The sequence below is a fragment of the Heptranchias perlo genome, chromosome 4 (assembly GCF_035084215.1).
Source record: "Heptranchias perlo isolate sHepPer1 chromosome 4, sHepPer1.hap1, whole genome shotgun sequence".
NCBI classification, from domain to species: Eukaryota; Metazoa; Chordata; class Chondrichthyes; order Hexanchiformes; family Hexanchidae; genus Heptranchias; species Heptranchias perlo.
Window position 1 is genome coordinate 123,270,308 of NC_090328.1, and position 27,177 is coordinate 123,297,484.

At 42.8% G+C, this 27,177-nt stretch overlaps 1 protein-coding gene across 1 annotated transcript in view; it reads right to left on the minus strand.

Moving 5' to 3' along the window:
* Positions 1 to 27,177, minus strand: part of LOC137321267 (phospholipid-transporting ATPase ABCA1-like) — a 138,660-nt gene that overhangs the window by 2,779 nt on the left and 108,704 nt on the right. Inside the window, exons 31-48 of the mRNA XM_067983613.1 lie at positions 26,723 to 26,912; positions 25,099 to 25,193; positions 24,917 to 24,949; positions 23,024 to 23,129; positions 20,578 to 20,652; positions 20,064 to 20,233; positions 18,580 to 18,757; positions 16,581 to 16,696; positions 14,212 to 14,356; positions 12,220 to 12,343; positions 11,552 to 11,681; positions 10,857 to 10,977; positions 10,691 to 10,753; positions 9,561 to 9,667; positions 8,271 to 8,412; positions 6,654 to 6,788; positions 4,515 to 4,618; positions 3,547 to 3,639 (exon numbers count right to left, since the gene is read on the minus strand). Coding sequence (XP_067839714.1) covers positions 3,547 to 3,639; positions 4,515 to 4,618; positions 6,654 to 6,788; positions 8,271 to 8,412; positions 9,561 to 9,667; positions 10,691 to 10,753; positions 10,857 to 10,977; positions 11,552 to 11,681; positions 12,220 to 12,343; positions 14,212 to 14,356; positions 16,581 to 16,696; positions 18,580 to 18,757; positions 20,064 to 20,233; positions 20,578 to 20,652; positions 23,024 to 23,129; positions 24,917 to 24,949; positions 25,099 to 25,193; positions 26,723 to 26,912 — 2,127 coding nt within the window. The remainder of the gene's footprint in view (positions 1 to 3,546; positions 3,640 to 4,514; positions 4,619 to 6,653; positions 6,789 to 8,270; positions 8,413 to 9,560; positions 9,668 to 10,690; positions 10,754 to 10,856; positions 10,978 to 11,551; positions 11,682 to 12,219; positions 12,344 to 14,211; positions 14,357 to 16,580; positions 16,697 to 18,579; positions 18,758 to 20,063; positions 20,234 to 20,577; positions 20,653 to 23,023; positions 23,130 to 24,916; positions 24,950 to 25,098; positions 25,194 to 26,722; positions 26,913 to 27,177) is intronic.

The following is a 27,177-nucleotide window of genomic DNA, read 5'->3' on the forward strand; positions in this document are numbered from 1 at the left end:
ACCTCCACTACTTCCTATACCACTCCCATTTTCCAGTGAATTGTTGAACCAATTTGAAGGACCATCAAGTTCACCATGTTAAAGAATGTTATAAGAAAACACTTGTACATAAAGGCAACTACATTTGACACTGTAAAGCACTAATTGTTTCCATTACAGTTTTAATAAGCCTCTAGTGTGGTTTGAGAAGATATGCTGCCGTCTTTGCCAGGAGACCTGGAAATGTAACCACTGCATTGAGTCCACCTGAAAACTCTCCTGTACACAAACACCTTAATAGTAACAGCCAAAATCTGCCGTCCTTACCCGGTCTGGCCTGTATGTGACTCCAGACCCACAACAATGTGGTTGATTCTTAACTGCCCTCTAAAATGGCCTAGCAAGCCACTCAGTTGTACAATCCCGGTACAAAAAGACATAATAAGAATAAAATCGGATGGACCACCCAGCATTGGACCACTAGACACCGGACACGATAAAGGCAAACCAAGCCGAGTCCTCCTCTCTAACATCTGGGGACTTGTGCCACTATTGGGAGAGCTGTCCTACAGACTAGTCAAGCAACAGCTTAACATAGCCATTCTCCCCAAATTCAAACCTTTCAGCCAACGTCCCAGACTCCTCCATTACCATCCCTGGGTATGTCCTGTCCCACCAGCAGGACAGGCCCACCAGCGGCACAGTGATATTCAGTCAGGAGGAAGTGGCCCTGGGAGTCCTCAACATTGACTCCGGACCCCATGAAGTTTCATGGCATCAGGTCAAACATGGGCAAGGAAACCTCCTGCTGATTACCACCTACCGCCCTCCCTCAGCTGATGATCAGTACTCCTCTATGTTGAGCGCCACATGGAGGAAGCACTGAGGGTAGCAAGGGCACAGAATGTAATCTGGGTGGGGGACTTCAACGTCCATCACCAAAAGTGACTTGGTAGCACCACTACTGACCGAGCTGGCCAAGTCCTGAAGTACATAGCTGCCAGACTGAGCCTGCGGCAGGTGGTAAGAGAACCAACACGAGGGAAAAACCTACTTGACCTCGTCCTCACCAATCGACCTGTCGCAGATGCATCTGTCCATGACAGTATTGGTAGGAGTGACCACAGCACAGTCCTCGTGGAGATGAAGTCCCGTCTTGACGCTGAGGACACCATCCAACGTGTTGTGTGGCACTACCACCATGCTAAACGGGACTGATTCAGAATAGATCTAGCAGCTCAAAACTGGGCGTCCATGAGACGATGTGGGCCATCAGCAGCAGCAGAATTGTATTCCAGCACAATCTGTAACCTCATGGCCCGGCATATTCCTCACTCCACCATTACCAACAAGCCAGGGGATCAACCCTAGTTCAACGAGGAGTGTAGAAGAGCATGCCTGGAGCAGCACCAGGCGTACCTAAAAACGAGATGCCAACCTAGTGAAGCTACAACACAGGACTACATGCATGCTAAACAGCGGAAGCAGCATGCTATAGACAGAGCTCAGTATTCCCACAACCAACGGATCAGATCAAAGCTCTGCAGTCCTGCCACATCCAGTCGTGAATGGTGGTGGACAATTAAACAACTAACAGAAGGAGGAAACTCTGTGAACATCTCCAATCCTCAATGATAGCAGAGTCCAGCACCTGAGTAGAAAAGACAAGGCTGAAGAATTTGCAACTATCTTCAGCCAGAAGTGCCGAGTGGATGATACATCTCAGCCTCCTCCCGCTATCCCCACCATCACAGAAGCAAGTCTTCAGCCAACTCAATTCACTCCACGTGATATCAAGAAAAGGTTGAGTGCACTGGATACAGCAAAGGCTATGGGCCCCGACAACATCCCGGTGGTAGTGCTGAAGACATGTGCTCCAGTACTAGCTGCGCCTCTAGCCAAGCTGTTCCAGTACAGCTACAACACTGGCATCTACCTGATTAAGTGAAAAATTGCCCAGGTATGTCCTGTCCACAAAAATCAGGACAAATCCAATCTGGTCAATTACCGCCCATCAGTCCACTCTCAATCATCAGCAAAGTGATGGAAGGTGTCGTCGACAGTGCTATCAAGCTGCACTTACTCACCAATAACCGATGCTCAGTTTGGATTCTGCCAGGACCACTCGGCTCCAGATTTCATTACAGCCTTGGTCCAAACATGGACAAGAGCTGAATTCCAGAGGTGAGGTGAGAGTGACTGCCCTTGACATCAAGGCAGAATTTAACCTAGTGTGGCATCAAGGAACCCTAGTAAAATTGAAGTCATTGGGAATCAGAGGGAAAACTCTCCAGTGGCTGGAGTCATACCTAGCACAAAGGAAGATGGTAGTGGTTATAGGAGGCCAATCATCTCAGCCCCAGGAAATGGCTGCAGGAGTTCCTCAGGGTAGTGTCCAAGGCCCAACCATCTTCAGCTGCTTCATCAATGACCTTCCCTCCATCATAAGGTCAGAAGTGGGGATGCTCGCTGATGATTGCACAGTGTTTAGTTCCATTCGCAACCCTTCAGATAATGAAGCAGTCCATGCCCCGCATGCAGCAAGACTTGGACAACATCCAGGCTTGGGCTGATAAGTGGCAAGTAGCATTCGCGCCAAACAAGTGCCAGGCAATGACCATCTCCAACAAGAGAGAGTTTAATCACCTCCCCTTGACATTCAACGGCATTACCATCGCTGAATCCCCCACCATCAACATCCTGGGGGTCACCAATGACCAGAAACTTAACTGGACCAGACACATAAATACTGTGGCTACAAGAGCAGGTCAGAGGCTGGGTATTCTGCAGCGATTGACCCCACCTCCTGACTCCCCAAAGCCTTTCCACCATCTACAAGGCACAGATCAGGAGTGTGATGGAATACTATCCACTTGCCTGGATGAGTGCAGCTCCAATTAACACTCAAAAAGCTCGACACCATCCAGGACAAAGCAGCCCGCTTGATTGGCACCGTATCCACCACCCTAAACATTCACTCCCTCCACCACCGGCGCACTGTGGCTGCAGTGTGTACCATCTACAAGATCCACTGCAGCAACTCGCTAAGGCTTCTTTGACAGCATCTCCCAAACCTGCGACCTCTACCACCTAGAAGGACAAGGGCAGCAGGCACATGGGAACAACACCACCTGCAAGTTCCCCTCCAAGTCACACACCATCCTGACTTGGAAATATATCGCCGTTCCTTCATCATCGCTGGGTCAAAATCCTGGAACTCCCTTCCTAACAGCACTGTGGGAAAACCTTCACCACACGGACTGCAGCGGTTCAAGGCAGCGGCTCACCACCACCTTCTCAAGGGCAATTAGGGATGGGCAATAAATGCCGGCCTCGCCAGCGACGCCCACATCCCATGAACGAATAAAAAAAAATTCCTTGATATTCAAATACTCCCAATTTCAACATTTAGAATTTTTAAGTTACAAAATATTTTTTAATACTTTGATGACCCCATTGATAAAAACAGTGACATTTTGAACAAGCATCATCAATAGAAAGGATTCCCTTCCCGAGACATGACAGTTTCAGGGTTAATCGACACAGATTGCTACTGTGGAGCCATACCTGTTCTTGAGGTGCTGCACACTGCCCAGACATCGGAATTTGCCATTCACCATTATTGCCATCCGAGTACACAGAGCCTCACACTCCTCCATACTGTAGGGAAACAAACATTGAAGGTCACGAGCTTTGCTCAGTGTGAACACTGCTCCAGATTTTGTAACAGGTAATCAATTTGAATTGTGAGTCATGAGCTAATACAAGTGCTGCAGTGAATGTTATGTATTCATGAATGATACGGTTTTATGCCAAATCCGTGGCTCATTTTACACCTACAACAAAGTTGAAAGTTCCACCCTGAGTGCTAGAAAAAGGACTCAAAGTTTTAAAATTGGATAACATCTATATTATGTGGATATATGTGTGCGTGTGTGTGTGTGTGTGAATATACATATATATTATATATATGTACATGTGTGTGTACACGTTTATAAATATACACATACGCCTATATGTATATATGTATGTGTGTGTGTGTGTGTGTGCATGTTATATTTTTAAAATTCCTTCATATAAGTTTACCCTCCCTGTGGTCCAGTGAAAATATCCCATTTCTCCAGGTATTAGTCACTGTATTGAATAGTTATACAATAGAGTGTAGAGTTGAAATATAAAATATTGATTTATAGTCAGTCAGAGGTGGTCAATAGTGTTAGCTCTGTGAATTACCAGCTGTTTTGAACCTTAGTTCAAATTCAATGCTTCATTAAGAGACAGAATGTATATGCAGTAAATGTTGGCACTATGAGGAATATTTACAGTGTCTGAAAGTAGTTCTGATCATGGTATTGTTTTATCAGTATTGCTTTGTGAAAGTGATACTACACTAGTGGTAAACAATTTTAGTTTGCACACACATTACCTAAATAATCACTGCAGAGCCAGCTGGACACAAGTCAAACATTTCCACTATAACTAACACGTAGTTCACAAACTGGAGGAAATCTCTGTGGTGTTTTCCATTCACCTACCTGTGTGATGTCAAGACCACCGACCTCCCTTCTTTAATGATAGTGAGAATTGTGTTCCACAGGAATCTCCGAGCCTTCGGGTCCATCCCTGTTGTGGGTTCATCCTGTTTTATACAATGAAACAGTCTCTGTTTAAAATGTTAATCACTGCACTTGTTGTCTTCATTCTAATGAGGCCTAGGATATTTAGCAGAATAAGGATTCATAGATAGCCACGGTTATTTAAAGGAGCATTGTATGTCCATGGTGGTGACGTCAGGGAATCAAATAGGTGAGACATTATTACTGAAAAAATACAGTAGACATCTGAGCCATTTCATAGATGTCATCTTCATGTAAAAGCTTTTCCTTGCCTTTGAAAGTGTCCAAAGTGCTTCTTTACTGTACAGTGGCAGATCTGTACGACAGCCACCCTTTCGATGTTCCAAACTATTTAACTTCGGGGGGCTGAAATTCCATTATACTATAGTCGTAACACATTTCATGTGAAATTCCCTAGTTTGCTATTGAAGCCTTTAACCTGCTTATTTTAAACAGGTTAATGACTTCATTAAATTACTGAAAAGGAGAATTTCACCAAAGCGCATTAACCAAATTGTTAAAGATTCCACGGGGGATTGCACGAGGGATTTCAACCCTTTTGTGTATTTGCAAACTAGAGATAAGTGGCATTAATGACTCTTTAACCTACAATCAATATTCCTGAAGTAACACTCGTGTTTGCAAATGATAGTAATATAAAGAGGGTATCACATTATGTAGTTTTATGTTCTTAGGACTTGATTATTTTATGTATGGAACTGAAGCACTGTATAATCAGGCATATCGCCTGTACTTTCATCTAGGTTTTTATGAGCTTCAAACCTGGAAGGACTCCCTAGCGTGACTGAGATTTTATAGGGTAGAACTTTTGATCGGTGAAGTCTGTGTACAACTGTGTAACTAGTTTATTTTAAACTCCTTGGGGGTCATTTTGACTTTGGGCGATAGAGTAAAACAGGCACTATCGATTCAGCCACCCCTAATATATTTCTCCCGATTTACATTTCCAATGAAGTCAATAGAAATGAGAATCGGGAGAGATGTATAATGGGCGGCTGAATCGATATCGAACGTTTTACACTATCGGCCAACGTCAATATTACCCCCCTTATTTTAATGATGTTAACACCTGTATAAAAATAAAAACAGAAGGGGATGTACTTTGAGCACATTAAGCTACTTTTACACCGATATGCTGGATTTTGGGGTAGTTTCTTTAAGAAAAGGACTAGTTGCCCCTTCCATGGGTGTAATCCAATGAACAAAGCGTAAAACATTGGGGGTGAACTTCCGTGGGGGATCTTCCGCTGATGCACCATGACTTCGACGGGACAGTCAGAAACGGTGTAAATGTTATGTTGGACCAGCGGGAGAATCCCCACAGAAATTCACCCCCATTAAAACCAGCAAACCAGTCGACAGCAGGTTTGTTACTGCAAGTAAGGTTGATATGAGATCACGTGACAAGTGCCAAGTTATTACGAGCTTGCTATTTGCAGCATGACATTGTTTCTTTCTTTGCAGTGCTCTGAATGCATTTAGTCAGCTATTTCCACTCATTGGGGTCTATTTTGGTCAGTCGGCCATTCCAGCGGTGAAGTGGCGACTGCAAAGGAAACCGGGCTGGAGCTGCCGCCAGGAAGGTAAGTTGCAGGGGGCTGGCTGCAATCGTGGAGGATGCAGATTATTTTTGTGGACCCCAAAGGTGCAGTTTTGTTCCTCCGGGGCCCACAAAAATAATTTGACACTTACCTATAATGAGCCTCTTCTCCTCCATTGCCCGTGGAACTAGTCGAAGTCTGCACTGTGCAGACTCTGACCCGTTGTTACCTGAAATGGCAATCGGGGTCTCACTTACATCACAGGTCCCCGATTTCCATATTAAAAGAGGCCTCTCGCCTGAAAGAAGCAGGTGCTCTGGACACATGGCGGTAGGCCCCTTTCAAAATGGTGCCAGCGTTGACAGGGCAGTAAGGCTACCGACTCCATTGGTTAACGCCAGGCGAAAGCACTCGAAATCGACGCCATTAAGTCCAAATTCAAGTACAAGAGTTTGGCAATCATGCAGGACATAAGTGAGCTGTGTAAAATACTCACCAGAAATAACACAGGAGGCCCTCCAATCAGAGCCATGGCAGTGGAGAGTTTGCGTCTGTTCCCGCCGCTGTAGTTGCCGGCCTTCCTGTCTGCATATCGGATAATTCCCAGCTTTCGGATCCCCCATTCAGCAACCTGATGATGGAAAGGAGTGCTCTCAGTGTACACGAATAACCTGCTCCAAAGCCATTCCATGATCGCAAACTAGAAACATCCTAATAGTCCCAGATTAGTAACACAGTTTTGCTTAACCTGCTAGTTAACTAGCTTTGTTTGCAACATCCAAGTCCTGTTTGTCCCTGTGCTGAGCTTCCAGCCCTATATGTTCTCCATCGCAAAGACCGCCTACCTCTACCTCTGTAACGTTGCCGGACTCTGCCCCAACCTCAGTCCATCTGCTGCTGAAACCCTCATCCATATCTTTGTCACCCCAGACTTGACTATTCCATTGCTCTTCTGACCAGCCTCACATCCTCCAACCTCTGTAAACTTCAGCTTATCCAAAACTCTGTGGCCGTATCCCATACTTCACCAAGTCCCACTGACCCATCATCCCTGTCCTTGCTGATCTACATTAGGTCCTGGCCTCAAATTTAAAATTCATATCCTCATCCCCCATCTCTGTGACCTCCCCCAGCCCTATAATCCCTCCCCTCGAACCCCCTTTTCATCTGACTCTGGCCTCTGGCGCACCCCTCCCGCTTCGCCTTCAGCCACCTAGGCCACACACTCTGGAATTACTTCCCTAAACCCCACCCTCACCCTACTGCATATCTACCTGCCTATCCTCGCTGAAGACTCTCCTCTTCGATGAACCTTTGTTCACCCCTCCTAATATCTCCTCTGGCTCCGCATCCAACTTTTTGATTACGCTTCTGTGAAGTGCCTTGGGACGTTTTTCTACATTAAAGGCGGTCTATAAACACTTGTCGTTATTTTGTGAACTATGTACGCTTGTGATAAGTTATTTTCTTCTTCCGTATCCCCCACGCCACACACAACACCTTCATTCAAGAGCGCAGACAGACCTGCTCCTGACTGCCACCAATGGTACTCTTGGACAGATTCAACAAGGTATGGGAAAGCAGCCTGCAAGGGGCAGGGTGGGGGTCATCAAATCTCTACCAATGGAATTTGCAGGACCTGTAAATAATCTTTCTGGGACTGTTTCAGGTCGAATTGCAGGTCTGTGCAAAGTTAGTTGATCTCAGCCAGGCTGAGTGAGGGTTGGGACACAACAATTGGTCTGCATCTCCAGGTTAGGTATGAGGAAAATAAGTCGTCAAGGTGTCCCCTCCTATTTGTTATCCAGCAACTTCAAGAGACAACAGGGTTGGGCTCAGCTGTCATGCTCCCCTCCCCAAAGCTTGACTACCCTACCGACGCTCATTGCCTAGTGCTCATACACAAAGACTGAGAACGTAGATGATGGTCATCATCTTCAGGATAGGGCAGAATGAGAGAGATGGTGGGGAGGGGAGAAGGAAACCATATTGCCCCCCGCTATAACACAGAAGGGGAATGAGCTCAACACATTTCTGTAAGACTCGAAAGCACAAGCTACTGGAGTAAATGTCACTCAGACAGACTACGCCCTTTAGGATATCACTGATTTACCTTACAGATTTCTTTTTCAGGAATTCCACGCAGGAGTGCGTAAAGCTCCAGATGCTCCCGGCCAGTCAGCAGTTCGTTGATGGCATCAAACTGAGGACAGTAACCCATGTTCCGATGAACCTCTTGCATGTTGGATAAAATACTGCAGCAGAGAAAGCAAACCAGGGCATTTTTTTAAATAAAATCTCTGCAACCTACCCTTTTTTATACACACTGTCTACTGAGTGGTAATCTGGCACAGGGGTAGCGGTCTCTCTCCTTCAGCTGCAAATCCAGATTTGCTCTGGATCTTACTGTGTTACTCCAGCTAAACTGGGCAAATTTAAAATAATACATGAAAGCTCAACGGGTGCAGGTTCCTAAGATAAGATAAATAGATCATGAACTCTACAAATATCCAATCTGGCTGGTAGACACACTCTGTGAGGATAATCCTATCCTGTAGCAGCAGAGCACATCCACAGTGAAAGAGTCTTGAGATCTATGAAGGAGCTATGGCATATAATGTTACTAACTGACACTAATGTTCCCCCTTAGGTGATTCCACTGCCTGAACTTGGTGTCAAAATCATCTCTGACATAAGCTGGATCTGAGATGTGCTGGTGCAAGCAGCTCATTTAGATTCCCCTCATATCCCTTGCCCTGTGTACATTACAGCATACACCTCCATTATAATTGGATATGCACTGACGTAAGGTGCCACTTAAGGCAACGGGGTCATGTCAGTTCTGGGTTATAACTCAGAGCATCAGTTACAAGTAGCCTTACAGAGGTCTGCAGCAGGATTGAGTATGTTAGGATAAATTTAATCAGGAACCATGGGTAGAGGGCCCATTTTACAGTTGTCTACACATGTTGTAAAGTTGAATGGCTCCTGCACATTGCACCACTGTCAGCTGTGCCATTTTAGTCCTGTTTCCATCTTCCCAGACATTGGGGGAAGGTCTCAATTGGAATAACAAGGTTGTGAGTGTGACTTTGTGCTAACAGCGCACATGCAAGATTTGCACAGGAGTAGCTGCTGAATCCACCCTCAAAGTAAATGGGACGATCGGCAAGAAATGGAAACAGGCTCGTTTACAGAAGGGGCACGACAGTCTCCGATGCTTTAAACTAGCTGAAATACAACTGCCTCATGCTACAACTGAGTACTAAAATGTGTTTGCTAACCAGCTGGGAGGTATTTTAACCACTCAGACATTTTAATTGCAGTTACATAATGAAAGATTTACCATATGATGAACTAATTATTTCTGACTGCTCACAGATGCGATGAGCCACACTCCTACCTGTGCCCATTAAGGAAAGCTTCTCCTCCTGTCACATAACTATCACCGGTCAACATCTTGAAGGTTGTTGTTTTCCCAGCACCGTTCACCCCTAGGAGCCCAAAGCACTGGAACGGGAGAAACGCCAACATCAGAAAACTTGCTTGAGTTCCGGATTCTAACAGCTATCTAACTATACACTTGAGTATATTATCACCTCAACAAAATGAATGAAGATCAGAGGAAAACGGCACCCATCATACAACTCAATCATGTATCATGACTCCTAACATACCTTTTGGCCTTTTAAAGGAATGTTCAATATCCAGACTCTCTGGAGTTGACTACTTATCAAATTCCTGCCCCCTCCCCAGGAGAAAAAAAAGACAACACTTTAAACACCCAGGCAATCTACTCATAATATGATTATAACGTTATCCCTCAACCAATGGCACTAGAACAGGTGATCTGGTCATTATCTCGTTGCTGTTTGTGGGACCTTGCTGTGCGCAATTTGGTTGCCGTGTTTCCTACATTACAACAGTGACTACACTTCAGAATTACTTCATTGGCTATAAAGCGCTATGGGACGCCCTGAGGTTGGGAAAGGTGCTATGTAAATGCAAGTCTTTCTTTTTATTTATCTATACCTGGTGTCCCAATTGGAGCTACAATTTTCTCTGTGACAGCGTTCCTGGAGCAGATACTGGAATGCCCAACCATACAACCGCAGCCTACAATGGGCAGCTTTTTCCATGAAGTGTCTCTCCACCAGTGAGAGACCATCTAGCCAAGGCAGCATTCAAAATTGTCTCGTGGTAAAAATTTTGTCAGGATCAAAATATTGCCTCACAAGAAGGAGCCTTCCTTTCGTTGTATTGGGGTTTATTTTACAAAAAAGGGTCTGTCATTGCTCCTTATTCTTTGTTGTACAGTGAATCTGGATCTGAAAGCATCCAACACAGAGCTTTTACAGTTCATGTTTGTGGAGAAAACTCTGCTCCTGAACCTCCCTGAACACCACCCGCCCCCCCCGCTTCCCCTGATAAAGTGGTGTGGCTCCTTTAAACATGTCAGAGGGCTAACACTAGGCTCCAAGGAGTGAGCAAACACACAGTGATGTTTCAATTGCATTTCTCAGTTCTCCTTACCTCCCCAGGAGGGATCCCGACACAAAGTCTGTCCACCGCAGGCTTCCGTTTCATCCTGTAAATCTGTAACAGAAGCTCACTCATAAATGAGGCGTAACACATCTACAAAAACAGCCACCCCAGTCCAGCATTACTCCACTGACAAAAAACACTCATCAGAACTCACCTTAGTGAGACTTTTCAGCTCCAGGATGTCATTCTGACATCCACCACTCATGACCCTCTGCCTCTCCTTGGCCACATCCTCATCTTCATCAGTAAGCACTGGGAGTTTTACAGACGTGGGTCTAGAGAAAGGCCATAAAAGGCATTAATCCTCCATATTCTGCTGTAACGCCAGCCCCCAAAAATAAGATATGACAGTCATTGTTTTTAGTGGAATAGAGATACAGAGCAAAATATTCTCTATGCCTCTTTTATTTTTTAGTAACTTTTTCACATTGATACAATCTTATTTTAAATATATATCAAATATATTTAGATATTGTGTGCTGCTGGTACTGAATGGGTGCCCATTTCCCTACACAACAGTCTAGAATTTAACAGTAAATCACTGTGTGGAAGGCATTGTGTAATAAGCCACTATATAAATTCAATTATTAACCTGGTAGTATATAAGGGTTGATCAGATCTAAAAAGTTAATCGGTAACAAAAACAACCGTTCCGACTTTAATGTAATGGTTTATTCGGCAGCTCTGAAAGACGAGATACATGGGTAAGAGTCTTGGCTTCTTAACATAGAATTTTACAGCACAGAAACAGGCCGTTTGGCCTAGCTGGTCTCTGCCATTGGTAATGCTCCACAAGAGCCTTCTCCCACTCTACTTCATCGAACCCTACCGGCTTCTGGCACCACTTACCTCGGTTTTATAAAGAATCTGTACTGAATCAACACCGTGATGAAGAAGAAAACCACTCCCTCCACGGCCATTGCGAACAGGTTCCTTCCGACTAGATCCCAGGAAAGCGGGGAGACAAAACGATTCTCACCTACAGAAGAACAGAGTCATGATGAAGTGCATCCCAAACAACTTGCATTTATATAGAGCCTTTAACACAGTATAACGTCCCAAGGCACTCCACAGGAGCGTTATCATTCATAATTTGACACTGAGCCACATGAAGAGATATTAGGACAGGTGACCAAAATCTTGGTCAAAGAGTTAGGTTTTAAGGAGCGACTTAAAGGAGAGGTAGAGAGGCGGGGAGGTTTAGGGAGGGAATTCCAGAACTTAGGGCCTAGGCAGCTGAAGGCACGGCTGCCAATGGTGGAGCGATGGAAATCGGGGATGTGCAAGGGGCCACAATTGGATGATCGCAGAAAACTGAGACATCAATTACCCTGCGTCACATAAGATCAAGTTGATATTACAGTCAGCTCTTTAAATATTCTAGTCTTCAAAATACTAGATCAAAATTAAACATGACTGTGTTTAGTGCAAAGGCCATACTTAAGGCAGAATTATTTCAAAACTTAATGCACTCAGGATTCAGTAGTTAAAAGACAAATCAATAATCTATTCCATACCAAATCTTTCCAAGGCATCAGCCATGGCCTGATTTTTCACCATATCAATCAATCCACGACCCAAACAGAAGTGAGGAAATATCAGGAACACTGACTTCAGAACTTCATTAATTCTGTTCAGTTTCTGCAAAAAGAGAGAACCTTTAATAGATTTAAATAAATGCTGATCAAAAGTTTAATTTCAGCAAGTTGTAAGCATTATGCATACAGGAGAAAAATGAATTATTATTGTCAGTTGAATTTGTTGTGCCAGAGAATCCAGTTCAAGGATGCAATACATATTATTTTTCTTCAGACAGCCAAAACCATCATAGTGGCTTATTTACATGCCGTTTCGCCGTCTTAAATCAAAATGCACAGGCAGGCAGATCGTGTGGGAATGTGTCAATGAAGCAGATTCAAAGTAATGACCTTGAAATTGTAAGAATTTGCAGGTTTAAGAGATTGAAAGAGTGACATCTGTAATTATCACACTCAATAACAACAAAATCAAATCGCTGCACCTGATGGTAACCTGATGTGTACAGACGTGAATCAATGGGTTTGTTCAATCAAAGAATACCAGAATCAAGTATAACCTTTTAAGTGCCACCTGCATTGTTCTGCGTATAACTCCTGCTGCCGCAGGTCATAAGTTATATCATCATGCATATAACTCATGCCAATGTTATATTTTCATACTTCAAGGAGAACTTGTGCCAATGATAACCTATATAATCATACATGTAACTTGCGCCGGTGATAACCCATATTATCATACGTGTAACTTGTGGCAGTGATAACCTATATTATCATGTGTGTAACTTGTGGTAGTGATAACCCATATTATCATGTGTGTAACTTATGGCAGTGATAACCCATATTATCATACGTGTAACTTGTATTAGTGATAATCTATATTATCAAAAATGTAACTTGTGGCAGTGATAACCTATATTATCATACGTGTAACTTGTGGCAGTGATAATCTGTATTATCATACGTGTAACTTGTGGCAGTGATAACCCATATTATCATATGTGTAACTCGTGGCAGTGATAATCTATATTATCATACGTGTAACTTATGGCAGTGATAACCCATATTATCATATGTGTAACTCGTGGCAGTGATAACCCATATTATCATATGTGTAACTTGTGGCAGTGATAATCTATATTATCATACGTGTAACTTGTGGCAGTGATAATCTATATTATCATACGTGTAACTTGTGGCAGTGATAACCTATATTATCATACGTGTAACTTGTGGCAGTGATAATCTATATTATCATACGTGTAACTTGTGGCAGTGATAATCTATATTATCATACGTGTAACTTGTGGCAGTGATAACCTATATTATCATATGTGTAACTCGTGGCAGTGATAACCCATATTATCATATGTGTAACTTGTGGCAGTGATAACCTATATTATCATACGTGTAACTTGTGGCAGTGATATAATCTATATTATCATACGTGTAACTTGTGGCAGTGATAATCTATATTATCATACGTGTAACTTGTGGCAGTGATAACCTATATTATCATATGTGTAACTCGTGGCAGTGATAACCCATATTATCATACGTGTAACTTGTGGCAGTGATAACCTATATTATCATACGTGTAACTTGTGGCAGTGATAACCTATATTATCAAACCTATAACTTGTAACAGATATAACCTATATTATCATACGTATACCTTGTGCCAATGATAAGCTATGCTGTCAGGCATACAATTCTTGTTAGTGCCAATGAACTTCATTGTAAATACAATTTACATTGCACACAATGAAAAAGCTGACAGATATTTATCTCATTGGATTTATCCTAAACTGCAGTCAATTTTTACAATCATTACACTGTATATCATTGCCAATGGATACATTTTCTCTGATTAAAAGGTCAAGCAAAACTCCTCTTAGAGAAAGCATTTTCTTGGCATTGTCCCATTTTGCGAGTGATTGATAACCAAATAAATGAAAGTATTCCGTAACTTACATTGTTGCTAAACAGCTCCAGCACAAAGGTTGCAACGCTGCCATTAATACCGATAAACAAGTTCACGCTGGTTAATATCACGTAGGCAGTGCTGGGGATTCTGAACACAAAGGATGCTGGGTACATCAAAGGGGTGATGGACCACCTGAAAGCACAAGGAGACACTCTAGTTATAAAACACAGGCGCATGGTTACAGGACCCAAACCTCATCTACTAAAGAGGACCACGTTAGCTGGTCTCAGGTGGCACTCTTGATTCTGAGGCAGACAGTGGTGGGTTCAATCCTTACTCCAGCTGCTTAAACACAAAATCTAGGAAGATACTTCAGTGCAGTATTGGGGGAGTGCTGCACTGTGGGTGATGCCATCTTTCAGATCTTGCTGTCTTCCTTTTCAGGTATATGTAAATGATCTCATGGCACGATTTGAAGAAGAGCAGTGAGTTCTCTGGGTTTCCAGGCCAACGTTTATCCTTCAACCAATGCTGGTTATTTATCTCACTGCTGTTTGTGGGTCCTTGCTGTGTGCAAGTTGGTTGCCGCATTTGCCTAGTTCACAACTATGTCTACACTTCAAATTAATTCATGCTGAGGATCTGGAAGGTGCTACATGAGTGTTCCTATCAAGCAAAACTGGGAACCATTTACTCCCCTTCAAAAAGTTGGGCACCACCTTTATTTTTGAATCAATATTGAACAAGCGTTCCACCCAAGTAACTTCTTGCTTTCCATGATTTCCTGGTTATGTTCCCACTCCCTGCTGTTCCAATTACTGGAAGTCCCATTTCAAACCATGAGTGACGTTACTCACTGAATGGGTACATCCTGTCTCCTCCAGACTAACAGTGGGCTGTGGAGGCACCAGCATGTCTTGGTGTGACAATGTGCTGAGTAACGGAGCTTTAAAACAAAACTCCAAAATTCGGAGTTACTGTTTCCAGGTTAAATTAGTGGTTTTGCTTCTCCATGTGACTGCATGCAATAATCCATATTTTTAAGCAGCAAACACTAATTATAAATTATTGTGCTGTATAAAGCACATTTTTCTATATCATTTTACTAGTGAGTAGATGGAACATGTAAATTGCACCATATGTTATAACTAGACATTAGCACAAATGTAATTTGTGTCTGTCGAGACTGCAGTGTTATTTGGAATTCAGGTGTATATTTTTGGGAGGAGTTTACCATGTTGGAGGATTAATATGCTGCACTACTGGATTTCTTTCCCCTCTTCAGGTAAGTTCACAATCTGCCATTCGGTGGGGGTAGTTTGTCAGCTGTAGCTCAACGGTAGGCCTCTCTTCTTTGAGTCAGAAGGTCATGGGTTTAAGCTAGAGACTTGAGCACATAATTTAGGCTGACTTTTCAGTGTAGTACTAAGGGAGCACTAAGGGTGCCGTGTTTCGGATGAAACGTTAAACTGATGCCCTGTCTGCCCTCTCGGGTGGATGTAAAACATCCCATTGCACTATTTCGAAGAAGAGCAGGGGAGTTCTCCCTGGCATTCTGGTCACTATTTATCCCTCAACCAACATCACTAAAACAGATTATCTGGTCCCTTGTCTCATTGCTGTTTGTGGGATCTTGCTGTGTGCAAATTGGCTGCCGCATTTCCTACATTACAACAGTGACTACACTTCAAAAGTACTTAATTGGCTGTAAAGTGCTTTGGGATGTCCTGAGGATGTGAAAGGCGCTATAGAAATGCAATTTCTTTCTTCCTTTCTTAAATTTAGACTTTGTGCGATAGCGTAAAATGGGTGATAGCAAGTCGGCAGCCCATTTTACATTTCTCTGCATTTTTTTTCTGTTGAAGTCAACTGAAATAAAAAAGCAGGAGACATGTAAATCAGGCTGCCGATTCGCTGTTGCCCAATTTACACTATTGCATAAAGTCAAGATTACCCCCTGTGTGTGTGTGAGAGAGGGGTGGCCTAGAGTGGAGGTGAGATGCTACTACAAAGGGGCTGGCAGCAAAAAAAAGTTAAGAGGTCGAGTTAACTCATGTTCCTCTCAAGCATTTCCTCAGATACTTTATCGGTCTGGCAATGGTGCATTGCACGGAGGGGCCCCTCCTGACTTAAGTTAGATAGAACACCCACAGAAGCGTTAGGCCCGATGGAACTATCGTGTGTGGTAGAGCCTGAGCATTGCCAGGTGCTAATAGGAACATAGGATCAAACCCTTTCCCCAAACAAAGCTTAAGGTTCGTGGTGACCCATGGGGAGTGAACTACAAAGAAAACAATTTAGTGCACTTTGAAGCTCGGCACCCATTTTGTTCATTCCCTGCTCAGCCTCCTTCCAAAAAAAAGCAGTGAGAATAAGCACAATATCTCTCAGGAAAAAAATCAATGTATTGACTTACCCATAGAGGAATAGAAGCAGAGCCAGGACAGGCAGATTTGTAGAGGACACATAGGATTTTTGTTGGAAGCAGATGAAAATAATAATGACCAGGGTGGCAGGAACCACATAGTTACACTGCAAGGAAACGAGACCAAAATTTGTGATTATTTCATCAATGGGTTTATGTTAAATAAAATGATTCATTGAATTGAGTTCATTTTTAAAGATTCTCTAGGAATAGTCAGCCATTTTTCCCCTTTAGTTCTGAGTCTTTAGCTCATTCAAGACATCATATTCTAATAATACTACAATGCATCAATTTAGAGAAATCTTTTGTAAACCTCAAAGATAAAGAGTCATGATGAAGACTATAATCACAAACCAAGAATGTCTACTACCAAATAAAAGCAACTCTACCAGAAATTATCCAGTCAGAAACAGACCTTTGGGTTGGGTGTGTCTTAAGAAAGTCGGAATGAACATCTAAGTACTCAACCAACCCTCTCTTTGGAGATGACAAAGAGGAAGGCCCAAGATCATCCATCTCAAATATGCCACAGAGCTGATACATGGTGATATCTTGCTATCTTAAATGTTGCTAAAGCTGGGACCAATGGAAATGGTCTGTGATAACCACAGCTTAAAGCTACCTACGCCTCTTTATAAATGTCCATATGAAGATTGCATCATACCAGGAGTTGAAGCCTGTCTCTTTCTTCTTGTATATTAGTCCAGTACCTCTACTGATCCAGAGTTAGGAGTAAGAATTCCTCTGGCTGGTACATGCAGCAAAACTCAGAATTACTGTAAATTCTTCTGATTAATACTTCCAGCAAAAATTATAAACCTCCTTCAGATGGAACACGTTTACGATTTTGCTAGCAACACCAGAGGAAATCTTCACAAATGCGTTTACAGTGTCACCACAAATAATGAACAGGGGAATCCGTACTCTGTAGATCAAGATCTGGCATGTCCGTTAATAAAATGCTGAAGATTGCTCATGAGCAATGTGCTTTCGCAGAACTTGTTTGCTACCACTAGAGGACATCGGCATGCTATGTCAACACACCAGTTACAGCAATTAGTACTGCATCAGTATGAAGCAAAGGGCAGCATTAACCTGGAAGTAATGGGCATTTGGAGTGGTTACAAGGCAGGGGTTTGGATGACTTTTTTCTCCTCCCTGTAAGGTTTAAGATGCTTTCACCAAGCCTGGACAAATACATGTCTCACTGTATTATCGTAATTCATTCATAAATGTAAAAGCACTGCAAGTCACAAGTGTTGATGAATGAAGGAACAGAGTTCACACTATGTGGGACACTCTGTTCATTCTCTAGAAGGTAATGCTTCTGGATTCCAGACAGATTCTGAGACACAAACACACAGCTGACTGCTGGATATTATTTATCACGTGAGTAATACCAATCCTTTGGCTGGTGAATTAACTATTCATGCTCATATATTGTAAATAAGGGTTGCCTTAATGCTCGCCCACCCTGTGAGACCAAGGACTATATTTCCCCTGTCATTAATGTTAGTGAGTTGATGAGCATAAAGTAAGCTTCACACCGATTTTTTTGCCGAAGTTAACAAACAGAGGAAAATATATCTTCAAGAGGGACTGTGAATTCCTCCTCAAATTAATGGGGCTGAATTTCCAGGGGGCAATTTCTCCTGTTTGTTCACCATAACTTCCGCGGAAAACCTGGAATATCAGTGTAAACACCATTTCCCGGGTTTTCTGCCGCTCTTTCATCAAGCAGGAAGAACCCCTGCAGGAAATTCACCCCCAATGAAACCACACAGCACAGAAGGAGGCCATTCGGCCCATCGCACCTGTGCCAGCTCTTTAAAAGAGCTACCCAATTAGTCCCACACCCCCACTGCTCTTTCCTCCGTAGCCCTGCAAATTTCTCCTTTTCAAGTACATATCCAATTCCCTTTTGAACCTGCTGAAAGTATCTTGGCAAGAAGCATTTCACGGACAATGAGGGGTAAAGTTCCTGACTTACCATATCCCATACGTAGTTAGCCAGCCAGTAGGTGGCCGGCTTCACTCCGCTGATGAACTGCATGTGTTTGGCTTTGGTGACCCGCTCCTGAATGAGGAAAACCACGAAACTCGCCGGGACAAAGGACATGGCAAAGATCACGCAGATGGAAACTAAAACGTCCACCGAAGTGGTCATCCTGCAAGGCACAAACAACCCACTTCATTGCAAAAAAACACAATCAAATGGTTCTGTACTCTGAACGAAGGATGGGGGGTGGGGCGTCTGAGTGTAGGGATGTGGTTATGATGCAGCTACCAATAGCCCTCCTTACAACTGACCACAAGGAGATGCCAAGCACTGACCTCTTCCCCAATCTCATCCTTAAATCTGTATCTGTTCTCACTCCGTGGGACTGAGGGTTGTTAGCTTTCTAACACTGAGTGCCACCGTGCTGCCCCAATGTTGATGAATTTTAAAGGGACATCTCATCCTGGTGAAATACCACAGTAACATTTCACCATGTTTTTGCACAGCTCAACAGAGTGAGGTAATATCACCTCATTGACCATGTCTATGCTGACAACAAACATTTACTTAAAGATCTTTCCCACTTTAAAAAAAAGTCACATTCTGTCGGCCACTTGCAAATAATGACACTGCTTTATTTATTTACTTAAACTGAACACTGTAATTTTTTTTTGTGTTTGACTTCTGACTTTTTACCAAATTACACCTTCACAAGACAGAGAGCTACCTTGTGAACTGGATGCCCATGGGTGTCCGCACACCACTTGAATAAAGCTGGCTTAGGTTGGCATGCTTTTTCACCAGATAATATCACTAATTCTCTAGGCTCCACAATTGAGATTCAATTCACAGATATCACAGCCAGAAGGAAAATAGTCCAATGTGAACAGAAGATGGAGAGAGGGAGGCGGCACAATGGGTTAGCTCACTGTCCTTTTACCACTAAATGGGGAATTAATCAGGCACAAACCGGTGTCACTAGGGTCTCTTTTCATTGCCAGCTCTAAGGGTCTTGCATGAACTGATTTTGAGCAGTCTCAATCCAGTTCCTTCGTAGGTATGAGTCCATGCTTCAAACCTGCCCCCAATTTGGGGAGGGTTAAAATCCTGGAACTCCCGACCCAGCAGCACTGTGGGAGCTCCTTCACCACAAGGACGGACTGCAGCGGTTCAAGAAGGCGGCTCACCACTGCCTTCTCAAGGGCAACTAGGGATGAGCAATAAATACTGGCCTTGCTAGCGATGCCCATATCTCAAGAACAATTTTTTAAAAACGTGGCATTACATTGGCAGTCTTAATCATGGAGGTTCTAGTGAGTGCAATTCCACAGCACAAAATAAAATTAACAGTTGCCACAAAAAAAAAGAATCCCTTGCAATGATTTACAAACAAAATATTTTTTAGTCTTAGGAGAGAGCAATTTAATTTGTCTTAAAATGGTTTCCATTGAAGGAGATGCGAAGCAGATACTTACAGAGCCACCTCAGAGATCTGCTCTTTGGTCAGATTGAGTGGGTGATTGATGGCGGTGATTCCATACACACTCGGATCTTCTCCTTCTGGTAAACGAGTACGTAGAATGGCATTGTTCATGACATTCAGGAATGCTCCTATGGCATGCCAGCCTTTGTTGTTAAACCAGATCTAAATGGCAAAACCAAACGGACAGTGTGTAACATCACCATAAATGACATAGTTTGGCTATAACTGCAGTACAAGTACACCTCTTGCTATACTTATGGTCTCCTCCGTCTCATGTGGGAGTTTGTTATTTTTCAATAAGGCTTAATGCTGATCTTTATTTGTGTGCGATTTGATTTCAAAATAAAAGAAAAAAAATGTGATTGCTCTAAATTCCAGTTTCGCTCTCTATTTCTAATAATTCTTTAAATTCAAAAGCAAAGAATTATTAGGTCAGAGAAGGAGTTTAAAAAGCTTCACTGGAAGAAATGCCGGACCCTCACCCAGTTCTAATGGTCAAGTCTTACCTTCACGTTATCTTTTGTGTCTAGTCCGGACATAAACTTTGGGAGCTGGCTCATAAATCGATCGGAAGCACTGCCCTGTAGGATGAAGAGGAAAACCTTTAACAGATCTTAACTGTGCAAATAATTTCATCTGGATTTACTCTTCAATGGGATGCAGAACTCAATGGCTGCTCACTTTCCACAGTGTTACATAAGACACAACACAACCACCACATAACATAAGTAGCGTGTCAGAGGGGATGACAAGACTGTGTATTCAAAGGGTTTGAATTACATTATGAACCCCATAAGCAAAGCTTGATCAGTGTGCACAGTATCTGGGCTCTGAGAATGTTCTACCTTGTATATATGAAGTGTTGGTCAAGCTTTTTAATCCATTCCTTGGCCTGATAGGCTTCCTTTCATGTCATTAACATGTCAAAAAAACTAGCATCAGTAATGGTGGCCATGAAACTACTGGATTGTCGTAAAATCCCATCTGGTTCACTAATGTCCTTTAGGGAAGGAAACCTGCCGTCCTTACCCAATCTGGCCTATATGTGACTCCAGACCCACAGCAATGTGGTTGATTCTTAATAGCCCTCTGAAATGGCCTAGCAAGCCAATCAGTTGTACAATCTCGCTACGAAAAGTCATAATGACCTTCACCACACTGACTGCAGCGGTTCAAGAAGGCGGCTCACCACCACCTTCTCAAGGGCAATTAGGGATGGGCAATAAATGCAGACCTTGCCAGCGACGCCCACATCCCATGAACAAATAAAAAAAAAATTAACACATCAGGTTTAGCCAGTTTACAAGAACATCATTCAAACTAGAGGCAGCATTGAACCAAATCACAAAGCTAAAGTTCCTCCAACTGGGGTCAGTTTAGAGTTGGTGGTATTGTACCACACATATCCCATGTGTCCTTGTTTCTGCCATGTGCAGGGCTATTTTGCCATGAAGCAAACTAAAACAATCAGTGTGCTAACAGATGGCACATCAGCAATTTAAAAAGTTTTTTTTTCTCCACATCCAGGAATATTCAGCATAACTAATTGTGACGGTTAAATAATAAAGACTAGAAATTCTGGGGATTTGGAGGGGCAGAAATTTGGCACAGTGTGAGTTGAGGGGCAAGAATTTTGGTCAGAACTTGTTTCCGCTAGGCTTCTACCCCTTTCTAGTGCCATCCTGCTGCATTGAGACCACACTTTCTATGATCAATTCTTTTAATGTTAAAAAAAATGTATTGATTGAAAGTATAAGGAAAAACTTAACTAATGCGGCACCCATTGTGTTCCACTTATCGATTCCAAATAACAATTCATTTCAGAAATTTCCAAGCTGTGACTTCCACAGGGGACTCAACTTTCCTTAGCTGTACCTGCACAAATTTAAACTTTTTCCCATTTTGCTCTTATCTAATACACTATATAGAAGGTACGGTAGGGTAGTAGTTATGTTATCTAGCCGGGTGATCCAGAGGCCTGAACTAATAATCCAGATAACGTGAGTTCAAATCCCACCATCGTGGTTTGAGAATTTAAATTTAGTTTAAAAAATCTGGAAATCTGGAAATAAAAAACTCAGATCAGTAAAAGTCACCATGAAGCTGTCAGATTGTCATAAAAATCCAACTGGTTCACTAGTGACCATCAAGGAAGGAAACCTGCCGTCCTTACTTGGTCTGGCCTACGTGCGACTCCAGTCCCACATCAACGTGGTTGACTCTTAACTGCCCTCTTAAGTAGCCAAGAAAACCACTCAGTTGTATCAAATTTTCTCAGGGCAACTAGGGATGGGCAATAAATGCTGGCCTTGCCAGTGACGCCCGCATCCTGAGAATAAATAAAATAAATAAAAAATAACTTCCCTCTGAAGTGGCCCAGCAAGCCACTCGGTTGTAGTAAACCAGATGGCCCACCACCATCTTCTCAGGGCAACTGGGGATGGACAATAAATGCAGGCCTTGTCAGTGATACCCACATCCTGAGAATGAAAATAAATTGTTTCAGGATTGGATCTGGTCTATGTATTTTGTGCAATGGTGTTGAGCTTTACAGCACTAACACTCAGTGCCACCGTGTGGAAGGAGACAGATTCAATACTCCTCTCAGTTCCCAATCTGAACCTCATGGTGTAGGGGGGTGCGCAGAGGGAAGCTGTGGTATCTCTTAGCAGGGGGAGGGAAAATCAATTCCGATAGTCCAGCTTGAATGGTATCTCATGCCTGCTAACGCTGTCCAATGGAGTAATTCTGGAGGCCTGAGAACAAGCTGCCAGGTAGCAGAGGTGCAGGTCTAGGTGGAGTAAAGAACAGGTATCACTTACCTTGGAAACCAAATTACTGTTTATAAAACTGGTTTGTGCTGATCAGATGGTTTTGTATCTCCATTATTTTTTACCCAAACTGCTAAAGATTATATCACAAAGTACTTGACTGCAAAAATCCAGTACCAACCTGTGTCAATGCAAGTGCTTGCTTTAACTGGTGTATGGCCCGAGTGATCTCTTCCCTTGGTGGCAGGAACTGAGAGCTTTCTCCCCCCAGTGAAAATCCTCCATACCTAGATGACAAGAACAAATCAGTGGCTGGTCCTTTACTTGTAGCAGTGGGAATCCCTTTGTTACAATAGGTTGTAGGGGCACCATGCTACAGGGGGCACGTTAATCCTTAAATGTCATCAGCTGGTGCTCTGTACAGAACCTTTCCGATCATTTTGGGCACAGGTACTTTTGACAGTGAGGCAGGGGGGGAGTTTCACCTCGTCTTCCAGCTAGTCGCATTTTTATTTTATTACTTGTGTGAGGTATTCATCATTCCTGTTAGGACGGAAATGAGGAGGAATTTCTTCTCCCAGAGGGTCGTTAGACAAATTCTTGATCAGCAAGGGAGTCAAAGGATATGGGGAAAAGTGGGAAAATGGAGTTGAGGTAAAAATCAGATCAGCCATGATCTCGCTAAATGGCGGAGCAGGCTCGAGGGGCCGAATGGCCTACTCCTGCTCCTATCTCTTATGGTCTTATGGTATGAGCTTCAACTACTCTAATCCAAATTCACCGTTTTTCCCACTTTCTTCTTATCTAATTTACTTTAGAGAATACTTTATCGAGGTAATGCGGCAGGGAAGGTTTGAGCCTTCATTCACTAATGCTCAGTGGGTTGACGTAAAAGAGAAGGGAGGAGACTGTTTCTAAGCTTCCAACGAATACAAATCGTTACACTTGTGTTACACATTGGGCAGTAAAAAGGAGCGGAAAGTTTAAAGAAAGGAACACAAGAGGTGAAAGTTTAAAGAAAGGAACACAAGAGGTGAAAGTTTAAAGAAAGGAACACAAGAGGTGAAAGTTTAAAGAAAGGAACACAAGAGGTGAAAGTTTAAAGAAAGGAACACAAGAGGTGAAAGTTTAAAGAAAGGAACACAAGAGGTGAAAGTTTAAAGAAAGGAACACAAGAGGTGAAAGTTTAAAGAAAGGAACACAAGAGGTGAAAGTTTAAAGAAAGGAACACAAGAGGTGAAATTCCTCTTAGCACAAAAACGCATTAAATGAGAATGTCTTTTTTTGCCTCCTTTTTTATAAAAGCGTGAGACTGCACAACTTTAATCAACGCGCTGTTTGCTCAGGTAATCTGAAAGGAAACACACAACCGAGTGACTAATCCCAAAGCACCCACAAGAATGCTGTTTAATTAGCTAAACAGCCACTTTACCAGCGAAAGTAAAATGATGTAAAGTCAGCATAACCGTGGAATGCTCAATTTCTGGGAGAAATGAAAAGACATGATTTACAAATAAATGTCTACATGTCACATGATAGCAACCCACCAATAGCCAAGGGGCTAAAAAGGGTGGCGGTGGGGGTAAAGGCAATTATCCTGGGGCCACACTGGAGAGAAGTCATTGTCTGACTTGAAGAAAAGTGCAAAGTCGAAAAATGAGGATGACTAAAACATGGCGAATATGGAAGTGGCCAACAATGCCAATCAAAGTAAGTCACATGTCTGCCTCGCTAAACTTAACCCAAAGTGCTCCAGTAACCTGCTAGAATTGCAACACAAAGGGAAGCAATGAGAACAAGTACAACAGGCCAAAAAAGAACAGCCTGGAAAGATTGAAAACTATAATTTTTCACAGATACAGCTGACAATTACAATACACTCAAATGTTTTCACAAACATCCTGTATGATGGGCTTTTGAACAGTCTGGCTTTAGAAGGAGTGATAATCAGGTGACAAGAGAATACCATTGAGTCCAATTATTATTATGCTTTACTTTCCCCAAAATTATTCTTAATGTTCTGAAAACAGTACCAATAGAGGTACAGGATAAGATAAATTAGTTATTGACCTACCTGAACTCATTCACCCATAGTTTGCTCTTCAAACTGTTAAAAGCAAAGAAATGCAGAATTGAAACACTTAGCACACAAAGATAAACACTAATTAAACACGCCCAGCTGCAATCTTTTTGCCTTATCTTCCCACTATATTACATGAGTGACGACAATCAAATTTAAAATGATTTTCAGGGTACCTTCTCCCAATGATTTGCGCGTAGGTTTTCACAAGGTAATCTGACACGTTCCTGCCAGACAGGTTCTGAAGGATGTCTGTAGAGTTCAGTTTAATCTAGAAAGGGAGGGAAGAGAAAAGTTAATTTTTTCAGTGGTTCCAAAATTGCTCATTGTATGTCCACTCCTTGTTAAGAGTGTTGTATTTATTTCCCTTTTGTCTTCATTTTAAATATAATTAAACCTTGGGGGTAATTTTAACCACCCCACAACGGGTGGGAGAGGGTCTGGGGGCGGGGGTTAAATTGTTAAAAATGTGAAACCCGACCCTAACCCTCCTATTTCCGGTTTAACTGTGGCGGGTTGGGGGCAGCCCAGCTCTGGCGGGCAGAGATTATAATATCTAAATGAGGATGCGTTCCTGATATTTTGGTTGTCCTTTAAATTTAACAGCTGCGGGCCAGGTTTCCCAGGGCTTGGGAAACCCGGCAGCTAAAGGGAGGCAAGAAATGTTAGATCCAGCAGGTAAGTGCTTTTCCAGCACTGCTTGTGGGCCAGGAGGAGCAAGAGTCCTTCACCCCACCCCCCCTCCCAACCCCCACCAGCCCTTCAAACACATCTTCTGCAACGATCTCTCCCTCTCTGCGGTTTCTATCTCTCCCCCGTGAACTCTTGCTTCCTTGCGATCTCTCTCTTTCTACCCTGCGGTCTCTCCCCCCTCCCCCCACCACTCGCTGCCCCGCTCCGAGCAACCCCCCTTCCCCACCGACACCCGATCTTCTCCATTGCCGGGGACCGTCCCCAGCGGTCTGCAGCTGCGGCATTGTACAACAGGCTTTCCCAGCCTCTCAATCTGGCCAGCTGCCGGGCGCAAACGGAGTAAAAAAATCTATTGGGGTCCCGCCATTAAATTCGGTAGGATCTCCGCCTTCCCGGTATTTCTGGGTTTCCCAGTCGTTTACACGTACACCCGCTCCCTCTCCGCCTCCCCATAAATTTCCAGGCCTATGTGTCTGAAGTTAACGCAAAAAACTACTTGTTAAGTAAGTCACTTTCATTTAGCCCTGCGTGGCTGAAATGACCTAAAATGCAAAATATAGACGAACCTTCACACAGGTTTAACATTGTATAAATCTAGAGGCGTGACTTACACACCAGTATGGATACTGCTGGTTGGCCAACTGGCTGGTGTAAAATCAGGAATATATTTACATCAATGCAGCCAGTATATCAAATCTTAAAGTACAAATGATACAAAAAATGGCATGTTGCTAATGTCAACTTGTTCAACGGCAGGTGAAGCACCAAGACCTCTATCTAGTGAAATATCTTTCTCACCCAAATGCTCTTCTCCTTTCCATTAATGTGTTTGTCCAAAAAAAATATAGCACCAAATGATTTCAGGCATTCTTGCCTGGCCTAATAATATCATAGCTGACGAGTGCATAATAGGTAAAATTAGCTGATTGTTAGGCACTCTTTATTTGCAGACATATCGTTAATGCAAGCTATATTTAGATTCAATTGAAGCGGTGTGGCTCAGTGGTTATTAAGCCAATTAGTGCATTTGAGCTACAATAACTCTAAAAGTACATGTCATGTATTTGGCCGTTACAACATTGTAGATAAAATATCTAATTCTCAAACCTGAGGAGGAGGAGGTCCACCAGCAGCTGCAGGACATTCTGGGAGCATCTTCTTTATATTGTTATCACTGCACTGACATGATGGTGAAGGGTTTTCCATTGTCCAATTTCCTTTGAGTAGGACGTCCATTATAGACTCTGGAACAGAGGGAGTCATCCATTCTTCAGCTTTAGGTTCACAGGGAGTATCCCTAAAAAAAGCATAAAAAAAAACACATGATCCATTTATCTTCACATCTCATTCTTCAAATGTTTGCTAAGGTTAAACCCTATGAATTTGCACTGTTTTTGGCATCATTGAACTTATTATGTGGAAACTGCATCTCAGTTGGATTTTAATCCACAGGAGAGATTAAAAATTACATGAAAGGCTTCAAAGAGTAGGACTGTGTTTAAATCATAAGGCTACTTTTTAATTTATCCGAAACTCGTTTGATTTTCAGATGATGCAATCAT